Raw genomic sequence first — 27,378 nt, 5'->3', positions numbered from 1 at the left:
TCTACACTGAAACCTACAGGGAAGGGGACATTCCTTATTTTGTCATCTACCTTTGTAAACCACAGGGGAATGAATTAAAGCCCAATGTACATCTGTGAGGCTGTGGGTTTCCAGCATGTGGAGGTGCCTTCCATCAGGAGCCTTTCATATGTGCCTCTGAGTTACAAGGAAACTCATTTTTGTCTGGCACAGTAAGTTTATACTTGACAGCTTGCAAAGGAAGACATCTTGGGCTAACTTCTGTATTTCACAAAACAGTTTGTTGTCTTTACCTGTTTATTTGTGTGTCAGGTACTAATGACCTGGCTAATCAGCTTTGACTCCAAATAATTCTTCAGCCAGATATTTCACATAGCATTAAATTCATTGTCTTGGGTCTGCTTTGCCTCCTTTTCACAGGGCTACTGTGCTTAGATTTGTTTTGAAGTCAAAGGAAAACGTATCTTTTTGAGTTCTCAAAAGGTTATCAAGAAAGTAACAATGGTCTTCCTTGTCTTGTGTTTAGATAGCAGCAAAAACACAAGGTCTAACTTGGGCTTTGGGCTGCTTATGTCTCTCTTAGCTTGGGTGAAATAAAATATCACTTCAGGATGTTTTCCTGGCTGTTCAGAGACTATTCCCATCCTTGCCTTCAGGCTTCTGAGCTCTTAAATGGCATTTGACATTTTGGCAAAACACAGAAAATGCTTCCATATGCAGTGCTGGTCAACAGATGCAGCCTGATGGGTCCTTCTTATTGCACAACAGAACAAAATATTTTTCAAACAAGTATCTGAGTTTGCCGGAAGTGCCTGGTTTGCAGAAGCAGCAAATATGACTGTGTTGGTTTTACATGGCCATCACAGAGATGGCTTCTGTGAGAAGCTGCTGGAAGCTTCCACCATGTCCACCAGAGCCAATCTCTGATGGCTCTGAAGATGGACATGCTGCTGGCCAAGGCTGGGCCAATTAGAGAGGTTGGTAACGCCTCTGTGATTACATATTTAAGAAGAAAATCAAAACAGAGTACACACAGTTTTTCTTCTAGTCAGAGAAGAGAAGGAGGTGAGAACACGTGAGGGAAAACATAGCAACACCAAGGTCAGTGAAAAGGAGGGGGTGGAGGTGCTCCAGGGCCCGGAGCTGAGATGCCTCTGCAGGCCGTGGTGATGGCCATAGTGAAGCAGCTGTGCCCCCGCAGCCCACCGGCTCCACGGGGGATGCAGAGATCCACCCGCAGCCCCTGGGGGAGGTGCCCGTGCCGGAGCGGGGGGATGCCTGGAGGGGGCTGTGATCCAGTGGGAGACCCAGTGGAGAGAGAGGGCCCTGCTTCCAGGCTGGAGCAGCCTGTCCTTGGAGGACTGCACCCCGTGGAAGAGAGACCCACGGCGCAGCAGTGTTGGGAGGACTGTTTGCCCATGGGGGGGAATTCACATCCCAGCAGGTGTGGCAGGACTGCTGCTTCTGAGAGTGGACCCACACTGGAGAAGTTCACGGAGAACTGTCTCCCGTGGGAGGGACCCCACGGTCTCACAGGGGAACAACTCCTCTCCCCTGAGAAGCGGAAGAAAACCTCGGGTGATGAACTGACCAAATCCCCATGCTCTGTCTCCCTGCACTGTTGGTGGGAAGGAGGGAGGGAGGGGCTGGGGGGAAAAAGATGTTTTAAGGGCTTATTTTACTTCTCATTATCCTCCTCTGAGTCTGTTAGTAATAAATTCACTTTGCAACTTTAAATTGAGCCTGTTTTGCCCTTGAAGCGTTTTCTCACTCTCCTTAACTCATGAACCCTTCATTAACTTACTTTTCTCTCTCTGCCCAGCTATGGCGGGGGAGGGTGAGTGAGCGTGGGTGCCTGGCGCTGGGCCAGTATCAAAAGTCAGGACACTGACTTTACACTGGGCAGGCATTTGTCCAGGTGTAGCTCTCTTGCTAAGTCCTTTCTAGAGAAGGACCCTGAGGAACCAAGGAAAAAGTGCCTGCTGGGGCTGTCGAGGACATAAGGGCCATGGGAATCTTGAGTTTGAATCCACCCCCTATTAGAGCAAGAGGCATTTCAGAGCCGAGGCGTCTATGGAGCTTTCCCTCTTCGGGGTGGTTTACTGAGCCATGTAACTTTGCATTCTGTAAGGAAATACTTTGGCCTTTGCAGTGGACTGGTTGCCTTGCCTTTCCAGAGCTGCAGAAGAATTGCAAATCCTGCCATCTTTATCAGGACCTGTGTACTGTAGGCACCTCTAAAATATCTTGGCACAGAAAGGAATGTATTTTTCTGTTACATAGACACTCACAAACAAATAACCTGGAGCATGTGTGTGCTTTATCTCAGGAGAACACTGATCACTTAGCTTGCCTAAGTAAAAGCTAATTATTGAGCTCGGGAAGTGCTGAAGGCATTTCCCTCGCTCTGTGTCATTGGTTTATGCAGAAGTGTTTAAAGGTTAGGTGAGAGGATGACTTTCCTCCCAGGAGAAAACTTGAATAACCTATCACACTGCTTTTTCTGTTCAAGATTCCTGCCTTGGCACTGTCAGCCTTGGCAATGACCTTCCCCCTGCATTGGGCTGGCTCTCAGCTCCCATCTTTCTGTGCAGCAAAGCACTGAAAGCAGCCCTGCAAAGATTCTGGTGAGGCTGAAAATGATCAGCTCCCAGAGGTGTTTTTCCATCACTCCCTTGGCTGTCCTCCTGGTTTGCAAATGTTCAGCTCAGACAAATAATTTTGCTCCTGTATTTAAAAACGCTGGAAAAGCTGTCATCACTAGTGAGTGCAACACTTGCTCTCTAAATCCTTCCTGTATTTATCTGGGTCATTTTCTCCCCTTTCTATCTCCAGCCTGACTCCAGTTAATCCTCTGCCCTGGATATCTGCTTATTCCTACAGCCACCTTTGACCCACAGAAAGTGACAGTTTGGTTTGTTCTGGTGCACATGCTGTGACATGTGAATGTTTCAGTTTGGTTTTCTTCTCCCTGCCATAAATTCAAAGCTTACAGTGTATGTACATCTGCCTGCATTGTGCACCACTGCCTGTCAATAGATTCTCCCTTGCCAGGTCAACATCTAAGTGAAATATAACTGCCCTTAGCCACGTAATTACCCAGGCCATATCACGTGGACAAAAAATCCCAAAGTCCTTTCTGGTTCAGTAGTGACATCATATGATTACATGTCATCTTCGTAGCAAGGTATTTATTACCAGGTGACCAGCAGGAGTCATTAATTCTTGCCCTCTCGCAGAGCCACAGAAGTGGAGTTGAATCAACCACTGAATTATTTCAAAACAATGATCAGAAAAGTCCCAAATTGAACAAGTAACTCTCGGAAGTAATGTGTGACTACTTTGGGACTACTTTGGTTAATTTTTACTTTTTTTTTCCCCACTGTTTTCGTACCTGAAGATCTGAAGACGAGGAGAGAAACAGTAAGTGACACAAAGACATTGACATGGAAACTTGGAAAGTTTGTTAGCAGAGACACTGATCTTTGAGTGAGATCTCATTCAAAATATCCACTGGAATTGACCAAGCTTTCAAATGCTTGTTGTGAAGAATGAGACAACTCCTAGTAAAAATTAAAATAATTTATTAAAAACAGAAAAATTGAAAAATTACAAAAATTAGCAAAACATAAAAATTTGGGATCCTAGTGGCTCAGGAGGTATGCCCCAGGAGCGCAGGGATTAGAGATCTTCAGGCTTAGACAGCACTGGACCTCTGGTGGAAGAACTTGCAGTGCTGGGCTGACTTTCAGCTAATGCAAAAGTCAAGGAAAAATTATTAAAGGCTCCTTAATAGGAGTAAGGCTTTAACACCCAGCACTAGTGCCCACTACCTCTAATCTGCAGTGGTCTACACTGCGCTGAAGCTTGCTCCGTTATTTTATAGTGCCTTTGCTCCGCCCCAGTCCACCCACAGCCCGCCCACAGCCCGCCCACAGCACACCCCTTTGGTCCAAAGTGATTGATGCTGTCCCTTTGACAGAACATCTCTGTCTACCTATAGGTCGTCGTTGTCAGGGGGTAGTATCAGCTGAAGTAAGGGTGGTAACATGCCCTCATTAAGATTCAGGTTGGCGATGGGGCTAAAAATAGCTGTTGGCTGTTAGAAACTGGGGTTTTGGAGTTGGTCCTGGGTCTAAGGCGCAAAGTAGAAACCCTTAAAAAATATATTAAAATACACCTAATACATCTTAAAACATTTGTAAAAGTAGACAATGAACATGGGAGAAACAACTCTTACAGTGTACAAGTGGTTTAAAGTTTGAAAAGGGATTTTTAACTGGGAAACTTTTAACTTTACAAATAAACTGCTTTGAACAAGTGAAAACACTAATAACAGAACTTGATTTCTGTACCTGGGCTGATGGGTTAACTTTAACATTCAATTAAAAAAATTGTTTAACTCAAAATTAACTAATTAAAGCACTTAACATGCAAAGACCAAGCTAATTAGGGATTTCATGTATGACACTTGTATTCTCAGTTTGTGACTGCACAGGCACTCCTTTCCATTGCTGAACCACCAATCTGCACACAATCTTCAGCTGATTATCTAAAACTCAGCTCAAATGCATTGAATGGTTGAAGGCTCACAGAACCAGTAATTTTGAGGAGTGCCCAGGTTGCCTTGGCAACATTCAGGTAAGTATCGCTGGACAGCCTTTGTATTTCAGGGGTCTCGTTAATAAGCTGGAATAAACCTTGCCATGGTAACACCAACTACATAGGAATACCTAAAGTTTAAGTACTTCATCTCAATTCCTTTAACAAAGCACCCTCAGGAGGAAGATGGAAATCAGACAGGAAGGCCCAGAGTCAAGGTGAAAGACTGTGGAGAAAAACAAAAATACAAAGGAATAACATAAGAACAAACACCTACTGAGTATTTTGTTGCCCATCAGCAACACCTTTGTTGCTCAGGGTTTTCTCCTATGAATGGTTGGACGTGATGTCTCATAAGTGTTTTTCATCTAGGGTTGAATCACGCTCCCATCTGATGCCACTGGCTTCTGGAGGTCATGCCTTTCTTGGGCCCCCCCTGTGTCGCAGAGGTATGTATTCTTTCACTGTGAGCAAGCAGTGCAGTCTGCCTTTGGTCTTTCCACTGTGTAGCAGCTACTACAAAGGCAGTGTCCCCTGTCTGTAAGCACCTGCATTCTTCTCTCCCCGGAAGAGCAGTCTGGGGGAGTACCCTTGCATCTGTATCTGCTGCTTTCAGCAGTGTCTACTCACTTGCTTTTGAGACAGGAACTTTGCATATTGGAGGTTTTGGCCACTGTCAGAATACATTCCTCCCCTTGCAAGCCCCTGAGACAGGAGCAATCACTTCTGGTGAGAGTGGAGAGTTCAAGAGAACCTTGTACTGGGAGGAGCACACAGCATTGAAACAGGGACTGTTCCAGAGAAGCCTGCAAACACAGGGGTGCCAATCATATTCCTTAGGCTGTATAATGCATGGGTATCAAAGTCCTCAAGAAGTATTCCTTGTGAAAGCCTTGGCTCCCTGTATGTCAGAGACCAACCAGATATGGACGTTAAATGCAAAGGCCTGGATACAAAAGCCACTGCAGCAAGTACTGAACCCATGCATTCCCTAAAGGTGAGATCAGAAAGAAATAAGGGAAGAAATGCCAGTTTCTGTTGCTAGTCAGGGCTTCAGAGTAGGCAGCCCTCCCACTCACTGGCAGAACTGGTGACTGAGAGTCTCCTACTTGATTCATGTCTTACTTGCCTTTTCCCCCAGTATTTTCCAATTTTCCCTGTGGTGAAAAAAGGCAGTCTTGTTCTTGCCCTGCCCATGCGACAAGACTTTCAACTACTGTCTGGGGCTGTGGGTACTTGACTTAGGAAACTAATTTTATTTTTCTAGGTTGTATGTTTGCACTAGTCCCTGAAGATCAGGACTCCTGTGAACTGTGACACAATGTAGACACCAACACTGGTCTTGAGACTGTTTAAGTTCCTCCACAAAGACCTGCAAATTGCAGGACTCCCTGTCCCCACAGTTCTCTGGGATCCTGGGATCCTGGGCACCAGCTTTGTCCCACTGTTTCAAAGATACTTCTCATGAAAACGCCAGATGCTGGGTCAGAGGGCCTCACATGGCCTTCCAGCACAGTGCTGCTCTCTGACTGCTTGAATAAACTGACATACATGCTTAGTTCCTGGGGGAAAGGGTGTTATGTCACCATACAAAAGCAGTCAGTCCTCCATTAAAATCCAAAATGATCCACACATAGCATGTAGATGGTTTTTATATTCTCCAGGGTGGATACCTCCTCCTGAAATAGGCCTCCATGTATTTTGCACATAGTTGGCAGGTGCTTCAACAAACAGGACTAGACACAAATCGTTATTCCAGGATATTAATTATTAACTGTCCTTTCCAGCATTTGAAATCACAAGGAAAACAGTAGAAGGATGGTTGAGAAAACCAGCCCTGAATACTTATCAGAGACTCACACTCAGTCTATCTGCTGCAAAGTTGCCTTTGCTTTTTCTTTCTATATTTGCATGCTGCTGTGACAGCAAAAAGTAAGGGAATGGAGGCCTGTTTCAAAACTCAAGTGATCTCTTAAAGTCTGTGATCAGGGATAGAAAATGGGAGGAAAGGTTTTTACTGAGAAGCTGAACTCACTGTCTCTCAGGACTCAGAGAAACTAAGAAATATGAGGCCACCCCAACAGTTTTGGCTTAACTGCTTTATTGCAAATCCTTGATGCCTCAGATTAGTTACCCAAAATTAAGGAACATACATGAGCTCAAGATCTAAATTCCCACATGCACAAACAACAGAGTACAGTCTTTTCACCAGACAGACAGAAAATTGTTTAATTATCGTGAAATGCCCAAGCTGGATGACCACAACTAAAAATCTCAGAAGGAAATCAGTCTTTCTTTTGCTGGAGCCATTGCCACTAAGTACATCTTGGGGAACCATGCTGAAAGAAAACAAACCATGGAATTGCTGCTCACTAGTGAACTGCTCCCACTCTGCACTGAGTGGGGCAGAAGTCAAATAAAATAAAAAGATGCCAATAAGGTTTAGGTAACAAAAGCTCCATCATAATGTTTCATGCAAGTGTGTGCAAGTAGTATTAGTCAGGAAGCCATGCTACCCATGGTGCTTAACTTCATTGTCCTAGCAAATTCACATGTTGCATGTTTAATTGGTTTAGTGAGACTGGCATTTTGACAATGTCTCGCACATAGGAGACAGCCAAAATAATAATTCATGTCTCAATTAGCCCTGAATTTCCCAATTTTCAAGATCCTCCCATGCTAATGGAGAGGAATTTTATTTTTTCTTCACAGAGTTGAAAATTGGTCACACTAAGTGAGTTCTGTGACCAGGAGAGAGATTTTGGGATTTAACTCTAATGAATCTGTTGGTCTAGAACCCTTTCTGCAATTTTTCTGTCTGGAATTTTAATGACTACTATTCATGATCACTAATTACTGATTTTCAGCTTTTATAACGGTGTCCAGTCTGTTTTTCTTCTCAGTTGCACCATTTTGCATCAGTCTCACTGCTCTTGCAAGATGAGAGTGAAAAAAAACTTTGCGGAAATATACATGGTTTGGTAGAGGAGGTCTTTCAAGGAGAAACAGAGTTAAACATCGCTCACAAAAGCTATGCAGGAAGCCCACAAATAAATGCAAAGGCATTATTAGGAAAGGGAAAAAAAAAAAAGATACTTTAATCTAGAAGGCCTGAAAGAGTCAGTTGAATGGTCAAGCTTACATTGTTAAAGATATCTATCTGTAAAAGATTTGTACGGGATGTACTACAGGGATTATGGTTTAATCCATTAAATACTGATACTATATTGGGAATAACAAATGAATAGGTGCTTATATGCACAGCATATTTTTATTTGTTTCTTTGAATTACTTGTCTGTTGTTCTGGGTTTACTACATAACATCCAGCATTGATTTTTGTATGTTTGATGGTGCTGGAATGAAAGGTGGGAGCGGATGACCTAGAAGCTATAAGGTCAGTTTAAGAAGGAAGAGGTGAATTAGAGCTAGAAAATAAACCTTGAAGTTTCTGGCCTTTCAATACATCTGCAGAAGCAGCCCTAGAAAGCTTACGAAACAAAATAATTTAAAACCAAGGATATCAACTGCTAAAGGCATTCAGATCTGACAAAGATTTTATGAAAAAGCCAACAGTAGGAGGACAGGATGCACCCCAGGGCCAGGCATAGCCTTGCGTCCTGCCTTCTCAACTTTAACTTCTGGCACAGTATACTGACAGGCAGCCTCTAGCTTTGGCAACTCTCACTCAGATAGAGAGCTCCCCAGCAAAGAGGTCTGAGCTCCTGAGGACTGAGTTCAACAGTCCTGTTATTTGATCAGTAGATCACCTGAGAAATGAGCAGGCAGGTGAAGGCAGCTTCAATGTCAACAGATGCCTGCATTTAGAAGTTGTTCTCTTACCAAGCACTCCTGAAAAAAACCTCACAAACCAACCCAAAATAACAAAAAACCTCAACTCCTTTCAGGCTGTAGTGTAGGCTGTAGGGGAAACCAGTGGAAGCTTAAGTTTGAATCCAACATTTTGGTAAGTTCTGGGTACATAAGGCAAAAATATCTGTGCTGCTAAGCTAGTATGCTGCTTATAGCAACTGCACCTGAGCGCTCGGTGAAAGTATGTGAGGATCTTTTCCCTTGTTTTCTGTGAACAGCAAGGCACAGATCCAGTTTTCAGGAAAAAAACCCAGAGTCTTTGTTTTTGTTGTCCTACTAAACTGTTACATTACCTTGTCTTGCTGGTTTCCAAATATGTGGAGCAACAATGTAGCAACAACATCTGCAGTTTTAAAGTGAGATTGTTTGCAAGCATGTGATTAGGTTTGGGATAATCCTGCAGTCCCTAGGATGTACAATCATTTTGCACACTGTGCAATTGAATCAAAACAGTCTGTAATAAATTTTTCCAGATACAGCATTTGTTTTGGGTTTGCAGCCCAAAATACAGGAAAATGATGTATTTTTTGGCTTCCGGAAGTGCAAAATGATTCATGGATTGTTAGGTGTGGTTTCCCACTTGTCACTTCAGTCCCGTTTTTGTCATTATGACCTCTGACATTGGCAGCTGGAAGGCTGAACATGAACGAGAAAAGTACTACAGGACTCCGCCATATGCAGGGACCTCAACAGCTGTATTTTTTGTTAATAACTTAACAATGGAACCACGTATACACCCCTTCAGATAAGGTCTCCTGCAAATGCCAACAGGAGCAATGAAAACCATCACTCATGATGACAAATAGTTTCCACCTAGCAGGTTCCTTTTACATGGTGCCAATGGAGAATGCTTGCATTTCCTGTGCTGCCGAAAATGTCATGCCCCATTTCTTAATTACACTAGCCTCACCAACTGACTGCACTCGTAGTCAAAATGAGAATTTTTGTTCCAGGTACTCTTGGATGTCTACCCTTGCTTGGGTTGGCAGGGCTTGGCAGTGCCTGACAGTGCTCTGTGGGAGAGATCACCAGCCAGTGCCCTTCTGATGCACAGGGAGTGCCTGGGGGTCAGGCTCCAAGCAAAAGTGACCCTCAAAAATGGCATACACATGAGTCAGCTCAGCATGAAGTTGTCCTTACACACAGAGGACAAGGCAAACTGAACTGAACCCTGCTGTTAAACAGGGGCTGTAACTGTCTCTTTCTGCTCATTTGTTTCCTGAATGTAATGGGCCTGTCATGGCTGTAGTTATGAATTAATATAATTTTGGGGAAAAGTCCGAACCCTAAAGTCCTTCATTTGCATTTGTCTACCACAGCTGTGACAAGCAGAGAACATGTTCTTCTCAGCTTTGAGTATGATGGCTGTCTTTGAATGCTAAAAACCATACATACCCTGTGTAGGCAAATACATGCAAGTAGAAGCAGAAAACCTAATCCAAAGCAGTCATGCTTTGACATTTTCTTTGAATGGTTGTAAGAAGAGGAGGTGAAATTTTAAGTAGTTACTTGTAGTACTGCTTGGAAAACCACAGTGATCTCAGAGCAGTCTTTTCTCTCTATGTAGCAGAGTGCAACTAGATTGGCACCAATGCTGTTCTCAGCAGGCTGTCAGCAGAAGATGAATTTAAGATTAATTACATTTTAATACAGTATGTGTATAAAATAGACGTATGGAGGTACGTCATGGAACCTGTCCCAGATAGAAGTGCTTTAGATGTGATACCAGGTTTTGGCATGGGTAAGGCACAAGTTTTTTTGAGGATCAGTGGCAAACCCCTTCTCATTCCCATGCAACAAGGAGATTTGTTTTCATCTTCTTCACATTGTTTTCTCCTGTGAGGAAACCAGAACACGGTCCGCTGTCTCATGCCCATTGCAGTGACTGCTTGCGAAGCATCTCATTGAGTCCAGCAATGCTGTAGTATGCCTTGGCACATGACACTTCACTGAGCATGGAATGCTTGTTTCCTCCCCAGGGAGCATGGTGTAAGAGGTGCCCTCATGCTGGGACCCTGCCTAGCACCCTGCACTTTTACGGTAACAGACCACGCTGGACACACAAGTCCTCAGAAAGAGCAACTTTTCACTTTGTTAATGCATACACTATTGCCAAGACTGTGATACTGTCTAATGTCTTCCCCAAGTGAAAGCTGTGCACCAGCTGCTCTGTCTTCTGCCAGGCAGGGCAGCTGAGGAGGCAGAGTCAACTCACCCCCAGACTCCCATCTGAGTGAACAGAGATGGCCACTTGGTTCGCCTCACAATGTCTCAGCTGATAAAGGTTATCTCCTTTTAGCTTGACTGCTTTTCTTTACATCACTGTGGCTGTAATGAGCCTCCTTTGAAACAGACATTTACTTCAGCAGCTGGGGCAGACAAATGCTGCTGTCTGTCCAGCCAGCAATGGAGGATGAGGGGCTCACAAGTACAGTGCTTGTTGCTGGCATATTTCTGCACTGATTCCTGATTTAAAGACCCAGGGGATCAGTGTTTTGTGCATTGTCAGGCTGGTTGGTTTACTTGTTGATGCTACAATGACCTTTTTACTATAGAGACTTGCCTGCCAAGTGATTTTCTGTCCTCCATTGAGGAGACAGGCATGTTTTCACAACATATCAGGTGACTCTGGATGTTTTTTAAAACACCTTGAGTGCAGTTTGCAAGACCACAAGCCTAGGACAGGTCATTAATTCTGATTAAAACTGATTAACATCTAGCATCTGTATTGGGTGCAGAGATGTAGGGAAGAAAACCTTCATTTCTGATAGGTATGAACATTTAGCATACCTACTTCCTATTGTGGACAAACAAAAAGGAACAGTGGAACTAAACTTCTTGTAAGGGACATTGACATAATGTAGATAAAGTGCTTTTTAAAAAATGCCAATTTCCTTACAGGTTGGGTTTCATATGTGAATGTGAAACACAGGTGAAAAATTGTTTTATGTAACTCCGAGCTTTGAAAATGTACAGTCACAGCCCTATGGCTGAAGAGTCCCCTTTAGTACCTGCAACCTTCAAATTAGGTTGAAAGAAAATGCCACAGAAAAAGAAGGGCTGAAGGAAGATCTTTGGAGCTGAGACACCTCTGCTAAACCTAGAACTGCTTGCTGAAATTTACTTGAAATTAGCTGCAGGAAATCTTTGCTCTTCCATTCATGTAGAGGACTGGTTCACAGTACTGATTTCTTCTCTCTTCCAGTTCGATGCAGTTGGTAACATTTCAAAACAGAAAGATGCTTACCCTATCTGGGTGGCTGCTGCCTGCCTCCAGGAATACCACAGCTGACTGGACCTGCCATTTGCATGTTGGGATGCTGGGGGGCTACACCTTCAGCGTCCTGCTTACCTCTCCAGGGAGAGCACCTGGTGTACCACACATTTTCAGAAAGACTGTGAGAGCTTTAAAAAGTTTAAATATTTGAGGCTTCTGTTAATTTACTTTGCAACTGCACAAATTTTTCCACATCTCTCTCTCTATTCCTCATTCCCCCCATAACAGTGACAGGGGATCAGAAACCAGCCCCAAACACTGTTTATGGAAAAGGCAGGATGAAGATAAGAGCACTAGTTTACAAGAGCCTGTTTGCTCTGCTGACAGGGTGAAGATGGTCAAAATTGTTCTCCTGGCTCATTTTTCTCATATAGATGAAAGAAATCCTGTCTATATATATCACAGTTTATCATACAGAATCCTCTTCATGATGAAAAAAAGGATTTGGATTATTATGTTAAAATTTTCCATGGGTCAAATCTCCAATTCTGTAAAAGCATGTTGTAGTCAAGACAATTAGAGGGCTGTGCCTCCAGGTTTTGCTTTTACGTATTTCTAAGCTCATTTCAGGGCAGACTCATTCCGCTGCAGTGCATGGTAAAAATATGATGGGAGAAGAGGCTAATGCCATTATAATACCTAATGAAAAAGTGTAAGTGCAGTGATAGTAGCTTTGAATGCTGCACATGGTCTTGAGTTATTGCATCCCACACAGCTCTGAGAAGAAAGTATCATTAATAATTTGTAGTAACACATAGCTTCTAATTGATTGAATTCCTTTTTCTGTTGAAAACAAATGGACAAAATATACATAATTAATCTCCTTGCAGCTCAAATTGTGTCAGAAATGGCTGTGCTTTTAGGAGGATATTCACTCCTCTAAAGTGTCAAAGCACGTACTCCAGCATTTAGGGAGGATGCTTAGCAAAAGACAGCCAGCCTTCATTTCTGACAGCCTGATAAAGAGCAAAAGTATGTCTCCTAGATGAGAGATCAGACTTGTTATGCTGAATGGGTGCCACAGAGAAGAGCAAGTAACTTACCACGTCAATTATCTGCAGCAAGGAAAGCTGGAGCTCGACTATGAGTGGTTGGGAGTCATTCACTACAGGTCGTTCCAGACGATTGTAGTTCCTCAGCAGCTCTCTGTACAAGCGTCTCTGGCTTTCACCCTGCTGAGAGACTAGAGTAAAAGAAAGGTGTCTGTCATTCGAGCTGGTCACACTGTGACCATTGCTTGTCTGTTTTGTTGAAAAACCCCTCTTATTAGGTTTGTAATTAGAAAGCAGTTCCCAAAAATATCACCCAAATTCTGCACATTAATGTGACAGACACAGCTTTTCTGCATTATTAAAAAAACCCCACAACCAACTAACACTCTTATTCATTACTAACATTCAGAAACTACTGAACAAAATTTGGGGCTCTGACTGAATGTTCCCATTTCTTGGAGTTCCTCTTGCTGATGGTCAGTAGAGTTGTGGCTGCAAAACCACCAGCTTCCTGGAAAGCAGTCACAGTTCTTTCATTTGCTTGTTCTTATTTCCTAGAGACTGGCTACTGTGAGCCAGCACTGGTATTACATAGACAAACTGTGTTTTTACTGAGTATTGGTAACAGGTATCCTTATGTCTTACAGCTGATGTATCAAGCTTTTTTCTATGCTCAAGAAATACTAACAACCCTTCTTCATATCCTCTTCAGTTTTGTGTAGCAGTCTTTCCAGGCTTTGGGTTACTTCCCTTGACTTTTTTCATTCTGATGGCAGCACACTTTGTTAACACCTACTGAGGTGGTGGTATGAAGGCTAGAGTATCTGACAGCTGTTACAGTGATATTGAATTTCTGGTAATACATGCTTAACTCAGTTTCCACTGGGAACAGACTCCACATGAAGCCGTCATGCAAACAACTGAGCATGTTAAAGATAAGCAGAATTTCAGTCTATGCCTAATTTCCAAGATGCCCTAGTTCCCAGCTTTAGGGTGGGTGTAGAGAGCATCCATCTAACCTGCATGACCAGGCTTCCTTGCCATGACAACTGTAAATGGTGAAGGTTTGGTTAACTTCCCTCAGCAAAGCAAGCAGTTTGCTGGGATACACTGCTCAGAACCCTAGTTCCCCCAAAACTGTGTAGATCTTGGTGCTGTGACTAGTGGCAGACTGAGTTCTACTTAAGAGCTGCACCTAAGAGAGTAAGGGTCATGGACTGCAGGTTCCCTGAGGTCAAACCAGTCCTGTCAGCATGAGTGTGTATTCTCTGAACTGTGTAAATTCAATTCCTGGCAGAGAATCTGCACTCTAAATCATTATTACTTTGGACTGAAGCATTTTTCATCCACTGCAGCTCCCAGTCTCTGTGTGTGATGGTTTTTTACCACTTGATTAGAGCTCTGCACATTGAGACCAAAACTTCTCTCACAGAAGTTGTGATGAATATTTTCTTGACAGTGCAAACAAAATATAACAACCCATTCGGCCTTCCCAGTCTCTTACTGTGCTTAGCAAACCCTTCAAGACTGAGAAAAGTTGCCCTACAACAAAGCAGACAAGCCTTTTAAAACTAATAATAAATTAAGTTTATAAACCCTTCACAGGTCTGTTTAACTTGTGTTCTCTTCATTTTTGCTGATACTCAAGGGAGCTTTGTGACTTTCTAGCATGGCAGTGCCTGGTAAACAAGAAATAAGAGTATTTTGATTCACTTGGTAAATTACACCAACACATCAGTTTCATGGGGCCTCTCTCTGCTTGTGTAATACTCTACATGATCATAGGCACCCAGAGGAGCAGATGCTGTAAGCATTCCTTCAATACTCCTTGCTGACACCTCAATATTGGATGCTATGTTTTCACCAATGGCAAAAAGCTCTGACCACAGGATCTCTCTTTCACCATCTTAAGTAAGCTTCCCTGCTTATTTAAGCAGTGATTTGTCCTCTGTTATGGCCTTTCCAGTGCCTCAGCAGGCCCAGACTGCATTATAAAAGTCTTGTGTGGAAAGGAAACCCGTGAAAATCACCACACATTTTACTGTGGAAAGAGGCTCTGTGTTTGGAGCATATTTGCTGTCCTTTCACTCACCTACCCACCCATGTTCCTGTGCTTTAGGGAAGAAATGACTTCCTGAACTATTGCTCTCATCTTGAGGACTTATGTAATACTTGTCTTTAACCTTTCTTTTAAACTGGCTGCCTCAGCTTTTACAAGGGAAAAGTGTCCTTCACTGGTCTCTGGACCCAACTGGGCGGCTGCATGGTGCATTGAAGCAGGCCCCCAAGGGAGGTCTGACTTGCAGAAATCTGAGCATAACTCTTTGGAAAGCTGTCTTTGCACTGTGTGCTTCATCCATGCTGAAGCCAAGCCCCTTTCCCTGTTAAATTTTGTGAGGTGAAGTAGCCCAGAACTGCACCTAGTTTTCCATCCTTTCTTCCACTCTCCCCTCTGTAATGTGATCCTAATACTTTGCAATCTCTTGTATTCAAAATTGTTAACATAGTTGCAGCTGATCTATTCTTAGTCTGCCGAGCTGGCATTGGTGACCACATATTTGTGTCCTGCATGGTTTTGCTTACAAAATGACATGGATTCAGAAGCGATGGAGCCTTGGGGTGTCCTGGCAAATAGCCATAGCAGCTGTTGGTACCACAAAGAGCTGGCTAGCCTAATCACACTGCCATTGCTCTGCTACAGCTGCTTTGGAGAAGGGAACTGAGGTGGATGTCTAGTCTGACTTGTATGTTCACAGACTTCTTCTTTAAATTGTAATTTTCAAATACTTAATGTTTCATACTCCAGAAAGATTTCTGCTTTTTTCCCCTACAATGTTTGTGCTAATGCACTGTGACACTACAACTCTGTGTGCTAAATGGAGTGCTTGCTGGCAATGGGGAAGCCTGAATCTCTCAGGGGTATGTGGTAGAATAGGCTTTATCACTGACTACTCCTCAGTCACAGAAGTTTAACCAAAAGCAGTGGGACTACCTCATCTTTTCAACTAGGTTAGATGACGCATGTCAATATTTAAAACTGCCAAGTCAGTCTCCCAAAACCAGTGCCAGACTTACTTGCCTATGTATGTTACTGGTAAGTAAAAGTAACTGGCAAAGGGCATGATATTTTGTAGGTAAAGGATCTGAGAGTTTTTATGACCCACTGCCTCTGATAGTGTCTACCTTATTTCTGAAATATCTTTGAAGCAGTAGGAAAACATACAAACTCATTAAAATTTGAGGGAAGAGCAGTGTATGGTGTGTACCTCAAGTTTAGCAAGACTTTTGACACCATCTCCGAGAAATTCTCACAGACATTTGTCTATGCCTTACAGGCAAGATAAGTGAACAGTGAAGTGGACAGAAAAGTGGCTGAACTGTCAGGCTCAGAGGGTTGTAGCCAGCAGCAAAAAGTTCAGCGGAAGGCCAGCCAGTGGTAGAGTACTTCAGAGATGGATACTGGGGACAATGCTATTTAACATGGTTATGAATGATGTGACAGCACCCTTAGCAAGTTTTCAGATGGTACAAAACTGAGAGGAATGGATGATACAGCACATGGTTTTCTGCCACTCAGATGGACCTTAAAAAACTGGAAAAATGCCTGACAGGAACCTCATGAAGTTCACTGAAATAAAGTCTGAAGTTGTTCTGCACCGGAGGAGTAATCCCAGGTACCAGGCTGGGGGCTTGCTGGCTGGTGAGCAGGTTAGCAGGAAAGCCTCAAGGAACCTTACAGGTACCAAGTTGACTATACGCCAGCAATGCACCCTTGTAGCAAAGGTCACCAGCATCCTGAGCTGCAACAGGAAGAGCCACACAAGTAGGTCAAGAGAGGTGATCCTTCCTCTCTGCTCAGCACTGGTGATACACACCTGGAGTGCTGGATCCAGTGCCGGGGCTTATCAGTGGAAAGGAGACATGGAATTACTAGACCAAGCACTGGATTGTTCCTCAGGATTTATTCTTGGATAATCTGAAAATGTTCCCTAAACTGCTCCTGGAGTTTGCAGACAACTGGGAGGCACAACGCAACCAATCCCCTGATGGTTTTATGAAGAGCTCTGTGGAAAGCAGTTACTTTAGTAGTCATGGGCTACATTAAACTTTTAAACACCTCTCTGAATTCCCTCCGTGCTTCTGCATGTGCGAAGACGGCTGCAAGAGTCCCATTGATTGAATGACATGACCTATAAAGTGCTACCAATCTTTTGAGAATACATGCTACAGTTGCGTTTCATCTTTCTTTCCAGGATGTAATTGCTGAGAATTGCACAGCAAGGGAACCTGCAGCTAGGTCTGGCCAGATTATCCATATGGCATCCCCAGGAAGGACAGATGCCCTCTCCTTTCTAGGAGCTGTGCTGCCATGTCTGGTCTTGGCTGGTTGATTTTCCTGCTCTGCTTTGCACGCCAAGGTCCCCATGCTATAAGGCAAGAGTCCAGCCCTTCCAGTTCCCCGGGTCTGTTCACAAAGTGGTCAGCTTCTTAACTGAGAATCCTGGTGTGAGACACATTCTGGCTTGCTGTGCACAGTAAAGAATAATGAAACATTAACAAGATGATAGGTAGCAGACCATGAATTTCCACTAGTTTTTCAGCAATGGTACCTGCATTATCAACCATTCCACTTCTGTTTCATGGTGCTCCCTGGTTTTCTTTTCATGATCTCTCAACTTTTTGAGGGGGGCAGCTGCTAGCTGTTTTCTAGCCATTGCTCATTTCTTTATACAGAGACCTGAGCCTGGATACACAAGTTAGAATTTTATTCATACAAGATTATTGGTACCTGAAGTGGTTTCCAGACAAAATACCATATTCTTTCCATATCACTTTATACTAACATATATGCACTCTAACTTCCCTCTGAATTAGAAAATGTCTCAGTTTTATTCTTGTTTTTGAAGACAGTTCCTAGAATCATCTTCATATATAATCTTTTTAAAGTATATGATAAGATACAATCAACAGCATACTTCTGGTCCATCACATTGTTGCTTTTATATATTTTTCCAATATATTGGAAATTATTTTTATGAAGTATTTTTGAATACTTCATAAAAGGTTTCAAACTGCAGATACTGTGGTTGTGACATTTATTTACTCCCCTTGTACCTTCTGCAGGTATTTCACCATATCTATATCACTTTTTTCTCCCTGTACTGTTACTTTGACATGTACCTTTTGTTTAGGTTTATTTGTTTGTTTTACTGTTTCATAAAAGAAAATGAGTGAAGTTCTAGCATTTAAAAAAACCCAAACACAATAGTGCCATTATACTGTGAGGTATTGTTAAGTTTAGTTGTGTAATGATTGTATTTAACTTTGTTATAACTGGAATATTTACAGAGGAAAAATCCATTAAAAACTACTGTTATCAGAGCTAAATCCTAGAACTTTAAACTGTTTGCCTAAAACCTTCAGACTCCTCTGCCACTGCTCCTCTTCTATTATTTATTTTCTTTTTAGTTTATCACTGTACTTCTGTAGGGATTTTTAGCTATTGCTTTCAAAATCCAAATAGAATGATCACAGGAAGACATACACACACACAGACACAATATCCAATAATGAATTATGAGGGAAGTAACATGAGATGTATAAGGAAAAAAGCAAGTTGTTTCACAGACAATTTCATTCGCATAAAGAACTGCAATGGCAAGAGCACTTAGAAAATGAGGCATATTCTAATGATTTGGAAGCTACAAAAAACAACTTATTTTGAATATTTTGCAGATTTTTAAGAATGTAAAGCATGTCACTGCCATATGTCACTTAATCCCCAGAGACACAGATGTGTCCCATCTACTTTTGTTCTTATGTGCAGCATTGTTACTTTTATCTGTGGCTGCAAATGCATTATTCCTTTCAATGCCTTTAAAATGCATGCCATCATGCCTTCAGGGAAGAGGATTCACATAAGAAACAATGGAATCACATCAGCTATCTCCACCCTGTGTGTGTCTGTGTGTGTGTGTGTATTTATGTGTTGTGTATTTTAATATTTCCCTCATTTAAAACCCCTTTTTAATCTACTTCCCTTCTGGGTAATCTTTGACTCTAATCTTTGTCTCTCGCTATGACGATTGTTTCTGCATCTTAAACACAAAATTCATCAGATACCCAGAGGAATGTGAGAAATGACACGATTTCCTAGGCAAGGAGGACCTAATATTCCTGAAACTGGTCATTTCTGTTCTTTCATAGCAAATAAAGAGTTCCCAGCAGTGATGGGTATTAAAAAGGTATCCTAGGAAAGGTTTCTTTTTAAAGACTCTAGGTACATGACAACATGTTAGAACTATGTAATGAAAGGATGGGCTTATATTTTTGGTCTTACTGGCTTGGTGCAGGTGTTTTAAAGGCTGAGTTATGAGTTTAAGGTAGAGAGACACACTTTAACGTATTAACAGTGGGATACTTCTCAAACATGTCATAGTTATCTAAACTGCCTCATTACTCCAGGTCAGAAACATAACTAACTCTTGCCAGTAAAGGCAAAAATGTACTTTCAGTGTAATGCTAGTTTACATTAGCTCTATGCAGTGCAAGTGTTACTACTACAATAGTAGATGCAGAGGGAGCACAGGAGGATGAATTCGAGCAGTGATGAAGAGAGGGACTCCCCTTGCTGCACATTACAGAGCACTGTGGCTGTCTAGAGGTGACTCTTGCCAGCCTTCCTGGGATTTGTGGAGAGGAGTAGTAAGGCAAAGGAAGTAGTAGGAAGGCAAAGGAAAGAAACAAAACTATAACATAAAAGCAAGATACCAGTGATATGGTCATCAGCATACTGGAATGGGCTTTGCACTCCCTGCTGCCACTGGCTTGCAGAACATCTTGTCACATGCCTTCATCTCTACATGTTTCAAACCAGTTAACCCAGGAAAAGCCCTTCTTGGGGAAAGCACTATGAAATTCACACTCCAAGTGCCATCAATGAGGCAGCCGTGGCAATACGCACAGCATTCACAGATGGCTCTGAAAAGGGTCAAGTCAGTCTGCACCTCCCCATCAAAAGCCCACTCTACACCATGCCAGGCACATGTGGAGAGCGCAGATCTGGGAAAGTTGTAAGTGAACCAACATGTGTAATAATAATTTCTGTGGAAACAGATAGGCAAGTCTGATTAGGCTGAGAAAACAATAGGCAGGAGGAGGTTTTTTTCCTAAACCCAGTGCAGATAATAGCAGTGATAGAGCCTGCAGTGATGTTGTGGTTTAACCTCACACTGCAATTGAGTACCACGCTGTCATTTGCTCACAATCTCCCCCCCCGCAATGGGATGGAGAGAAGAATTACAAAAAAATTACAATAATAACATTAATGAAACATAATAACAATAATAATAACGAGGATGATGATGATGATGATGATGAAGAAGAAAAGGGAGACAACAAAAAGAGAGACAGAAATAAAACCCAAAGAAGAGAAATGATGCACAATACAATTGCTTGCCACCCACTGACCTGTGCCCAGCCCACCCCTGAGCAGCAATCGGCTTCTTCTGGTTAGTTTCTCCACTTTATGTACTGAGACATACTAACTTCCCAGGAAGAGAAAAATAAATAATTTTGTCCCAAGATGCAAAGAGAGCAAAGATTCCAAGAGCTATTCCTTAGTCACAAGCATGTTCTCTTTTTTTGTGGTTCAAAGGTGAGGGAGGGATATTGCCTCTAAACCATTGCCTCAGTGTGTTGCTGATGAAGCAGTGGTAATAGGGTTTAATTTATCTGGGCAATGCAGAGGACAGGCTGGAGTGGAAATGATACAGACAATAATACTGTGAAAATGAACTGCCCGATGTGCTCAGAGATGTTGCAGTGCTTCTTTCCCTTTTTTCTTCTGCAGTGCTCATCAGCTGGTTATGATCCCAGAGACGGCTGGTTTCCCAAACTGAACTTCTGCCTTGCCAGCTGGCCACCTGTACTTGAATAGCAAAGCTAAGCAGCAAAGGAATTGAGGATGCAATAGGCAAGGCTAGAGATGGCTTCTCCTGCCTTTTTCCTGCATCACTCAAGCCGCAGCTGTTGCCCATGAACAAAGTGAGGGCTCCACTGGCTGCAAGGCACAGTCAAGGCACAAATGTCCAAAGTGAACATGGATCTGGGAATGCAAAGAAAGTTCCAAGTCTGTCTTTACAATATCAGAACTCAAATGCTGGATAATGAGAAACATAGTGTAAGAGCCCTCTGAAAAGGATGGGGGTTAGTCTGATGAAAATTTTGACTGCACCTTGAATAGTTGCTAATTTGTTCAGTGCTTAGTACGTGAACTGGGAAATATGGAGATCCATTTTCCTAAATCTGAAACAGTTTCTCACTTGGAAAGGAAAACTTTCATAACATACCTATAGATGAGGTGGGAAAGAAGTCTGAGGCTTCAATGGTCGATGTCTTCAAAGAGAAAGGGATGAAGGGGTGTGAAAATTCTCACCAAGGAGTCTGAATTTATTTCACATTGAAGAGAAAAGCTGCTTCTAATACTGTCTTGATGAGGTAAATGACTGGCTCTGAGCAAATTGGACTTGAGACCAATCAAACAAGGTTTGTGGAGGTCTGACCTAGGACACTTGAAACTGTATGTGCTATGCTTTGGCGGACTCAGTCCAGATTTGTTTATATGTATATGAAGTGGCTTAAAAGCTACATCTCATTTTTTGTTTGAATTTTTTTTTCCCCAGACTTTAAAGGTAACAAGATTACAGTGACAGCTGAGTGTTGGTTAGCCTTGATCTGTTTTCAGAACGCTAGATGATACTGTCTTTTTCTTGGATACATGGCTCAGGTCCCGGTTTTGTTGGGATCAGTGGGTATATGAAGTATTGGTCTCTCCCTGCTGCACCCTGCCAGCCAAACCTGCATTGGCTCAGTCACTCATCCTGACTAAGAGCAGAAAAGAACCACAGTGAAACTGAGATACTGAAGAGCGGACAGAACTCCACTACTAAAGAAGTAGTAAAGTAGGTATGTTTATTTCCAGCTGGGCCGCACGGGGGATCACTCCTCCAAAGCCATGCGTGTCGACAGCTGCATTCAGCTCGGTATTTACCGGGTTACAAGTTCCATATTCATTAAGTTTCGCAACACGTCTATACATATTCATCACCTAGCCCCACCCAGCCTCGCTTCGTATTATAATGAACCCAAAAGTCATTTACATCCGCGTTGCGCTTGCGCAGTGTGGTTTGGTGGCTTTGGTAGGGGTCTTCCGAGGGTCTTTTTGATGAAGTCAGGAAGTCTTCCTCATCCTGAACTTTTCACCTTTCTCCCCTGCACATGCTCTTTTGTACTCCTGGCCTTTGAGACTGGTTTGAGCTAGTTCGCAGGATATCTGTTTGAGACTCCCCCTGGTTTTATCAGAGGTCTCTTATCTTTTCTTCCTGCCCTGGTATGCTGACCAAGCTAGATGCATTGTTTCTGACAAACTAATTCTCCTGCTTCCCATCCCCCTGATTCAGTGCTTCTAGACAATGATGATCTGGGGAGCCTGATTTTGTCCTGTCTTTACCCTGTTGATTTTAAGCTTTGGTAACTTCAGTCTAATGCTCCTGAATTATGTCAGTGCAGACAAAACAAAATTAAAACAAAACTGGTGCCCTGTGTGTCCAGGGGGAGCATGATTGTCATCCTGTAATACTGTAGCAATGCCTGCAGATGGGGGATGCTTGGTCTCTGAGTGAGACCAGAATGAGCGTGAAATCCAGAAGGTGATCCTGTGCTGTCTGGGCTGCCCTCTTGTATTCCCCAACAAAGACTTCCTGAGTCTGCTAGAGCATTTTGACCCAAAGGTGAAATCATTTGCCCATTTGACAGAGGCCTCCTTTGGAGAAAGATGTCTCTTCTCCTTACCCACAAACCTGTTTCCCTTAGATTTACCCTTTCCCTACCCTACTGCCCCCTCTTTGACATCATCAGGCAACACCTAAGTAGATCTGATGGTGCCAGGAGTGCTGAACTGCTTGAGCTGAGATACCAATCCAATAAATTTAAATGATAATTGGTGACCCTAATACCTTCGGAAATTACATTAGAAGGCTTACACCTTGAACAAAATGCTACTGCAGACAGTATGCATCAGGACAGTTGTTTGGTTATTCTAGAAAGGTAAATCTTTCACTTGGAGCTCCTGGAGCTGCCCAGTTGCCTTTCATGTATTGTATGTGAAGCCTGAACACGAACAGGTTCAATTCAGTGTTTCTGCCTATTTGCCAGCTGAAACAGTGCGAACTGCAAACTACCTAGCAACTTCTGATTTAAGTCTTGATCTCTTCTTCCCATTGTTACAGTTTCTCAAGCTGGATTTCAGTTTGCTGACTACCTTTCTAAAATGACACAATATTAAAGGGAAAGCACTTACTTCATCAATTGCCATGACTGCTCTATCATTTCTGCAGGCTCTTAAAAAAAACCCCGCACAAGATGGCTAAGAATTATGTAATGTATTATCTGCATCATTATATGGCTTCCTGTGTTTGTTTTTTCCCAAATGTACTGACTCAGAGGCAATGAGAACATTAAGCAGCATCATTCTCTAAAGCCAGCCTGTGCTCAGTGAGGCCCACTGCAGGACATGTAGTTAGCTCTGTGTCATGAAGCCTTTCATACGACAGCACTGATCCCTTGGAGTGAGTGGAGTGGAGGCCACTGAGACAACAGGCTGCTGTAACACAGCAGACAGATTGGAGATAAAGAGATATTATGCCTTTGATCCGCTTGGAGATGAGAAAACAAGGGGGAGTTCTTTTGTCTGCCTTCAGGTTCCATGAGGAAGGGTTCCATCATGAAGAAGGCAGGCTCTTCTGGGAGGTGCACAAGGACAGCACTGGTTAGATAAAGTTGCATGATGGAGCACTCCCACAGTACTAAGGAAGCCTTTTTTTCCTCAAGGGTACTCTGCACAGGGGACACCACTGTCCTTGGAGATGTCTGCAGCTTGACTCTTCAGACAGCAACCCAATAGAGAAGAAGGGTTGGCCTGGGCAACCTCTGGAAGTCCCTTCCAGCCAAATTATTCTACCACTATATGAATCTGTATAGACAGACCCTCTCTCACCTCAGCTGCCACAGACACATCTTTTCCAATTTACAACTTAATTTTCTCCCTTGGCATGGTGAAGATCTAAGTGACCAGTGATGCTTTTCCATGTAACCACAGCTGAGCTTCAGGGAACACAGTGTACTGTCTTAGTCCAATCTGCAAACTGACTTCAGCCTCTTTGAGCTCTCAGTGAGAAATGAGACCTCCTCAAGCCTGCCTTTCTTCTAAGTAATTTTTCTGTCCAAATCTATGTTGCAGTAAGAATAGAAATGAGGACTATGGCTTTCTCTTCAACATTCTGGAATGAAGTAAGTGCTGAAAATATCAATTTCTGAATGGTGATAAGGTTTTCAGACATCTGTTTCAGCACTCCATTAAGCACAGATTTCCTAATTGAGCAAAGCCAATTGATAGCAAGGCAAGACAGAGACACCTGCACCTCACTGTTTTCATGCCTAAGTACTCAGGTATGACCACAGGTTCTCCTTCCATTGAAATTTACTGATTTAATTGCAAGCCCTGGCAGGGGAGATTTTTACTTCCAAACACTTCACCTGATTCTGGTCTCAGCCTTCTCATCAGCTGTTTTGCTCAATGCAGGAAGTATTTGATAAGCAAAATTCTTTCTTCAAGCCATATTTTCTCAGGAGTGTGTTCTAAAACAGCAATGAACTTCTGTCTACCTTTCTCATTCCCCACGGTGATACTGATTGCCAGTGCTAGCCCTACCTGTCTCAGTCAGATCTGATCTCTTCCTTAATTAGATTATGTAGGATCTCTACATAGTACACATCTTCAACCAACCATGTCAGGACTGATACAAAGGGTTTTGATCTACTTTAATCACACCCTAGAGCTGAAGAGACTGTATCTCCCTCCTTGCTTGTCATATACAAATGAAATTGTATATGCTACCACCATCACTAACTCATGTTCTTTTCCATATCCCTTAGGAAAATAAACCAGAGAGAAAAAGAGTTCTGAAGCTGTCTTTAGGAGATGAATCCTCTGCCTGGAATGGGAACTTCTGCTCTGAGACCATCAGAAAACCCTCTGAGCTGGAGCAAGGCTGAAGGCTCCCAATGTGCCATCTGGTATCATCCCAAAGACCAGATGGGTGCTACTTTCTCATGCACTGTATCTGCTTCTGGATCACTTCCTACATGCAGAGTGCTATACCAATAGGTGCATATAACAATAGGCACTGGTGATGTCACGACCCAGGTGCATTTTCTGGATCTTCCCACTTTTTCCAGTGATATTTGAGAAGAGCTACCACAAGATTTAGCTCAGATCACTATCAGCAAATGTGCAGAGAAATACCTCCAACTTTCCTGGAGCTTGGGCCAGCTCCACTGTCGCAGCTGTGCCTATGATAATACAGATCAGCCTTAGAGCTGTGCCAGTGAATGCACATAGAAGATTAGTGACTGAACACAAGGTCTGGTTCATTGAACTGAAAAGTCAACCTCAAGAAGCAAGCATGTACAGCAAGTTACTGTAGCAGACAGTAATTCAGAGGAAATAGGGAGTTGCCTAGGACCTTGCCTGCCTGTCTTAAATGTATTGACACGTATCAGTGGCACTAGTACTCTTGATCAGAGCATATGTGCGTGTGCCATGGACAAGTGCATTGACTCCCTCTGGTTCCATGCATACATGATGCCTTAGCATGCTCTCAGCATTCAGAGGGATCAGCCCTGGTGTCTGTGCTACTAGATATTAAAAGAATGGCAGGGATCTGACAGCAATTTCCCATCTCTGCAAGTTGCACATGTGGCATCTTTTTATGCCATCAATATGGAAGAAAAGACCTACCAGTACAAGCTAAGGCCTAGCTCATACCTTTTCTATTTTAAGTATGTTTCAGCTGTATTGTTATCTTTGAAATTGTATCATTCAGTGCATCAACATAGAGAATGTGGAGAGCTGAGGTGAATACAACCTTCAGATCTCCAATTAAGGGTATGAAAGATTCTAAATTATCTTTCACACCTGGTTCTACTGTGATAACAGTTATGAGATGTAAAAGTAGAGCTACTTCACCAACTAATGACATTACACTGTACTCTATTATGGCACAGGAATCCTTTTATCTGTTCAACTGTGTCTCTTTGGAGTAAATGAGTTTGTTTAACACACATCACTGCAGTTCCATCAGCCCTACACAGCCAAGGCCTGAAGTTTAGACTCCCTATACAGGTATTTAAGTAACATTCTTTGTTTTTCCTACAACACAGATCTCTAAACTCATGTCACCTCAGTCTAATTAGATCACATTAGAGAAATTATAGCTTGGCAGCAGAACCTGGCCTTCCAAGGCTGTCTTGCCAATGCTTCTGCTGTTGCAGAAACAGCACCTGCTTGCATGGAAGTGAACCAAGAAATTTGTGATGATTTGCTCCTAGAGGTCATCAGTTGTGTTCTGACATGATCACTAGAGCTCATGGAAATAAGCAAAGGTGTGAGAAAGCACGAAATGGGTGTAGCACAGCTATCCAACTCTGTATTATGAGTGAGGCAAATAAAAGCTGCTTTAGACCAGCTGAGTACACCAAGTCAGGCTGAATTACTTCATCATTTACATCTTTGAGCTGGTTAGCTCACTTGCAGCATCCCCTGCCACAGGATTTATCTCATACAGCTGAGCACTTATATTCCCACCAGACTGAAGAAGAAGGTCGCTGTCCTCAGTTTGCCTTTGGCTTTGTTGGGCTTTTCAAAGCCATATGGCCAGATATGACCCTGATGGCAGTCTGTACAGAGCAAAGAAACAGAGAGGTCTGACTCTGCTCTGTGTGGCATGCGGGCACTGTAATGGTCTCACTTGAGAAATAAAAAAGGATATAACGGCACAGAAATTGGAATACATGGTTTGACTGGAGACTAGCCAGGTGTGTGTTTAACTTCCCTAGCTATTCAAACCCTGTAGATGCCTGTGCCCTGAGCTGAAAGTAACTCCTCAGAGAGGCTACGTGCCTTTGTGGTCACTGCAACATGTTTCTCAGAACGTCCTTGCAGGGCTGTCTGCACTTTATCTCTCAGACTGCACCACACTCAAAAAAAGGGAGAAGAAATGGGTCTGATCCCTCCTTTCCAATCACTCCCTGAACCAGGGTTTTCAAGTCCCTCCACCCAAGGTTGTTAGGTAGCTGCTGAAACTCACTGGGTCCTTCTACATTCTGGGTGCTCCTTCAAGGATTGTCCCCAACCTGGAAGGGATGTCTGATCCTGAGAGATTTCATCTGGGATCTAGGAAGGTTTAAAACCAGTTTCTTGATTTTCCTAATGCCCATGTCCAAAAAGTGCATCACCAGTTGTTCAAGAAGGAGGGCTGCAATGACCTAGCTTAAATGACATGACTACTGGGGCTCCTAGAATTATTCCAAGTAGAGTCAGGTTGAAGCAGACAGTTGAGGAAAGTACTGGAAAAAAACCTGAGCTCTTCATGTGTTGTTTTGTTTGGTTTTTACCTAGTTTTTGTCACAACTTTCCTGTTAAGCAGCCCTACAGGAGTTTTCAGTACTTGATAAACTGTTATAAACAATATTGAAACAACTCAGCACTATGCAAGAGTGACGTTAGTTATGATCTGAATTTGCTGTGACTTCCATGT

General features: G+C 42.9%; 1 protein-coding gene and 1 long non-coding RNA gene across 4 annotated transcripts in view; one reads left to right on the top strand and one right to left on the bottom strand.

Moving 5' to 3' along the window:
- Positions 1-27,378, bottom strand: part of LOC125319981 (neuronal acetylcholine receptor subunit alpha-7-like) — a 58,063-nt gene that overhangs the window by 28,422 nt on the left and 2,263 nt on the right. The window contains exon 2 of the mRNA XM_048291848.1: positions 12,773-12,912. Coding sequence (XP_048147805.1) covers positions 12,773-12,912 — 140 coding nt within the window. The remainder of the gene's footprint in view (positions 1-12,772; positions 12,913-27,378) is intronic.
- LOC125319982 lies at positions 1,006-26,320 on the top strand. Of its 3 annotated transcripts, none has more exons than XR_007200950.1 (4): positions 1,006-1,080; positions 4,463-4,620; positions 4,954-5,030; positions 11,658-12,778. It is a non-coding gene; the product is annotated as an uncharacterized LOC125319982 (long non-coding RNA). The 3 variants fall into 3 exon arrangements; XR_007200949.1 differs by lacking the exons at positions 1,006-1,080; positions 11,658-12,778 and adding exons at positions 20,574-21,688; positions 24,716-26,320 and having other exon boundaries at positions 4,381-4,620; XR_007200948.1 differs by lacking the exon at positions 1,006-1,080 and having other exon boundaries at positions 4,381-4,620.

Source organism: Corvus hawaiiensis, chromosome Z (assembly GCF_020740725.1).
Source record: "Corvus hawaiiensis isolate bCorHaw1 chromosome Z, bCorHaw1.pri.cur, whole genome shotgun sequence".
Classification (NCBI taxonomy): Eukaryota; Metazoa; Chordata; class Aves; order Passeriformes; family Corvidae; genus Corvus; species Corvus hawaiiensis.
The sequence above is the reverse complement of the archived record's forward strand: the minus strand, read 5'-3'. Positions and strand labels throughout refer to the sequence as shown.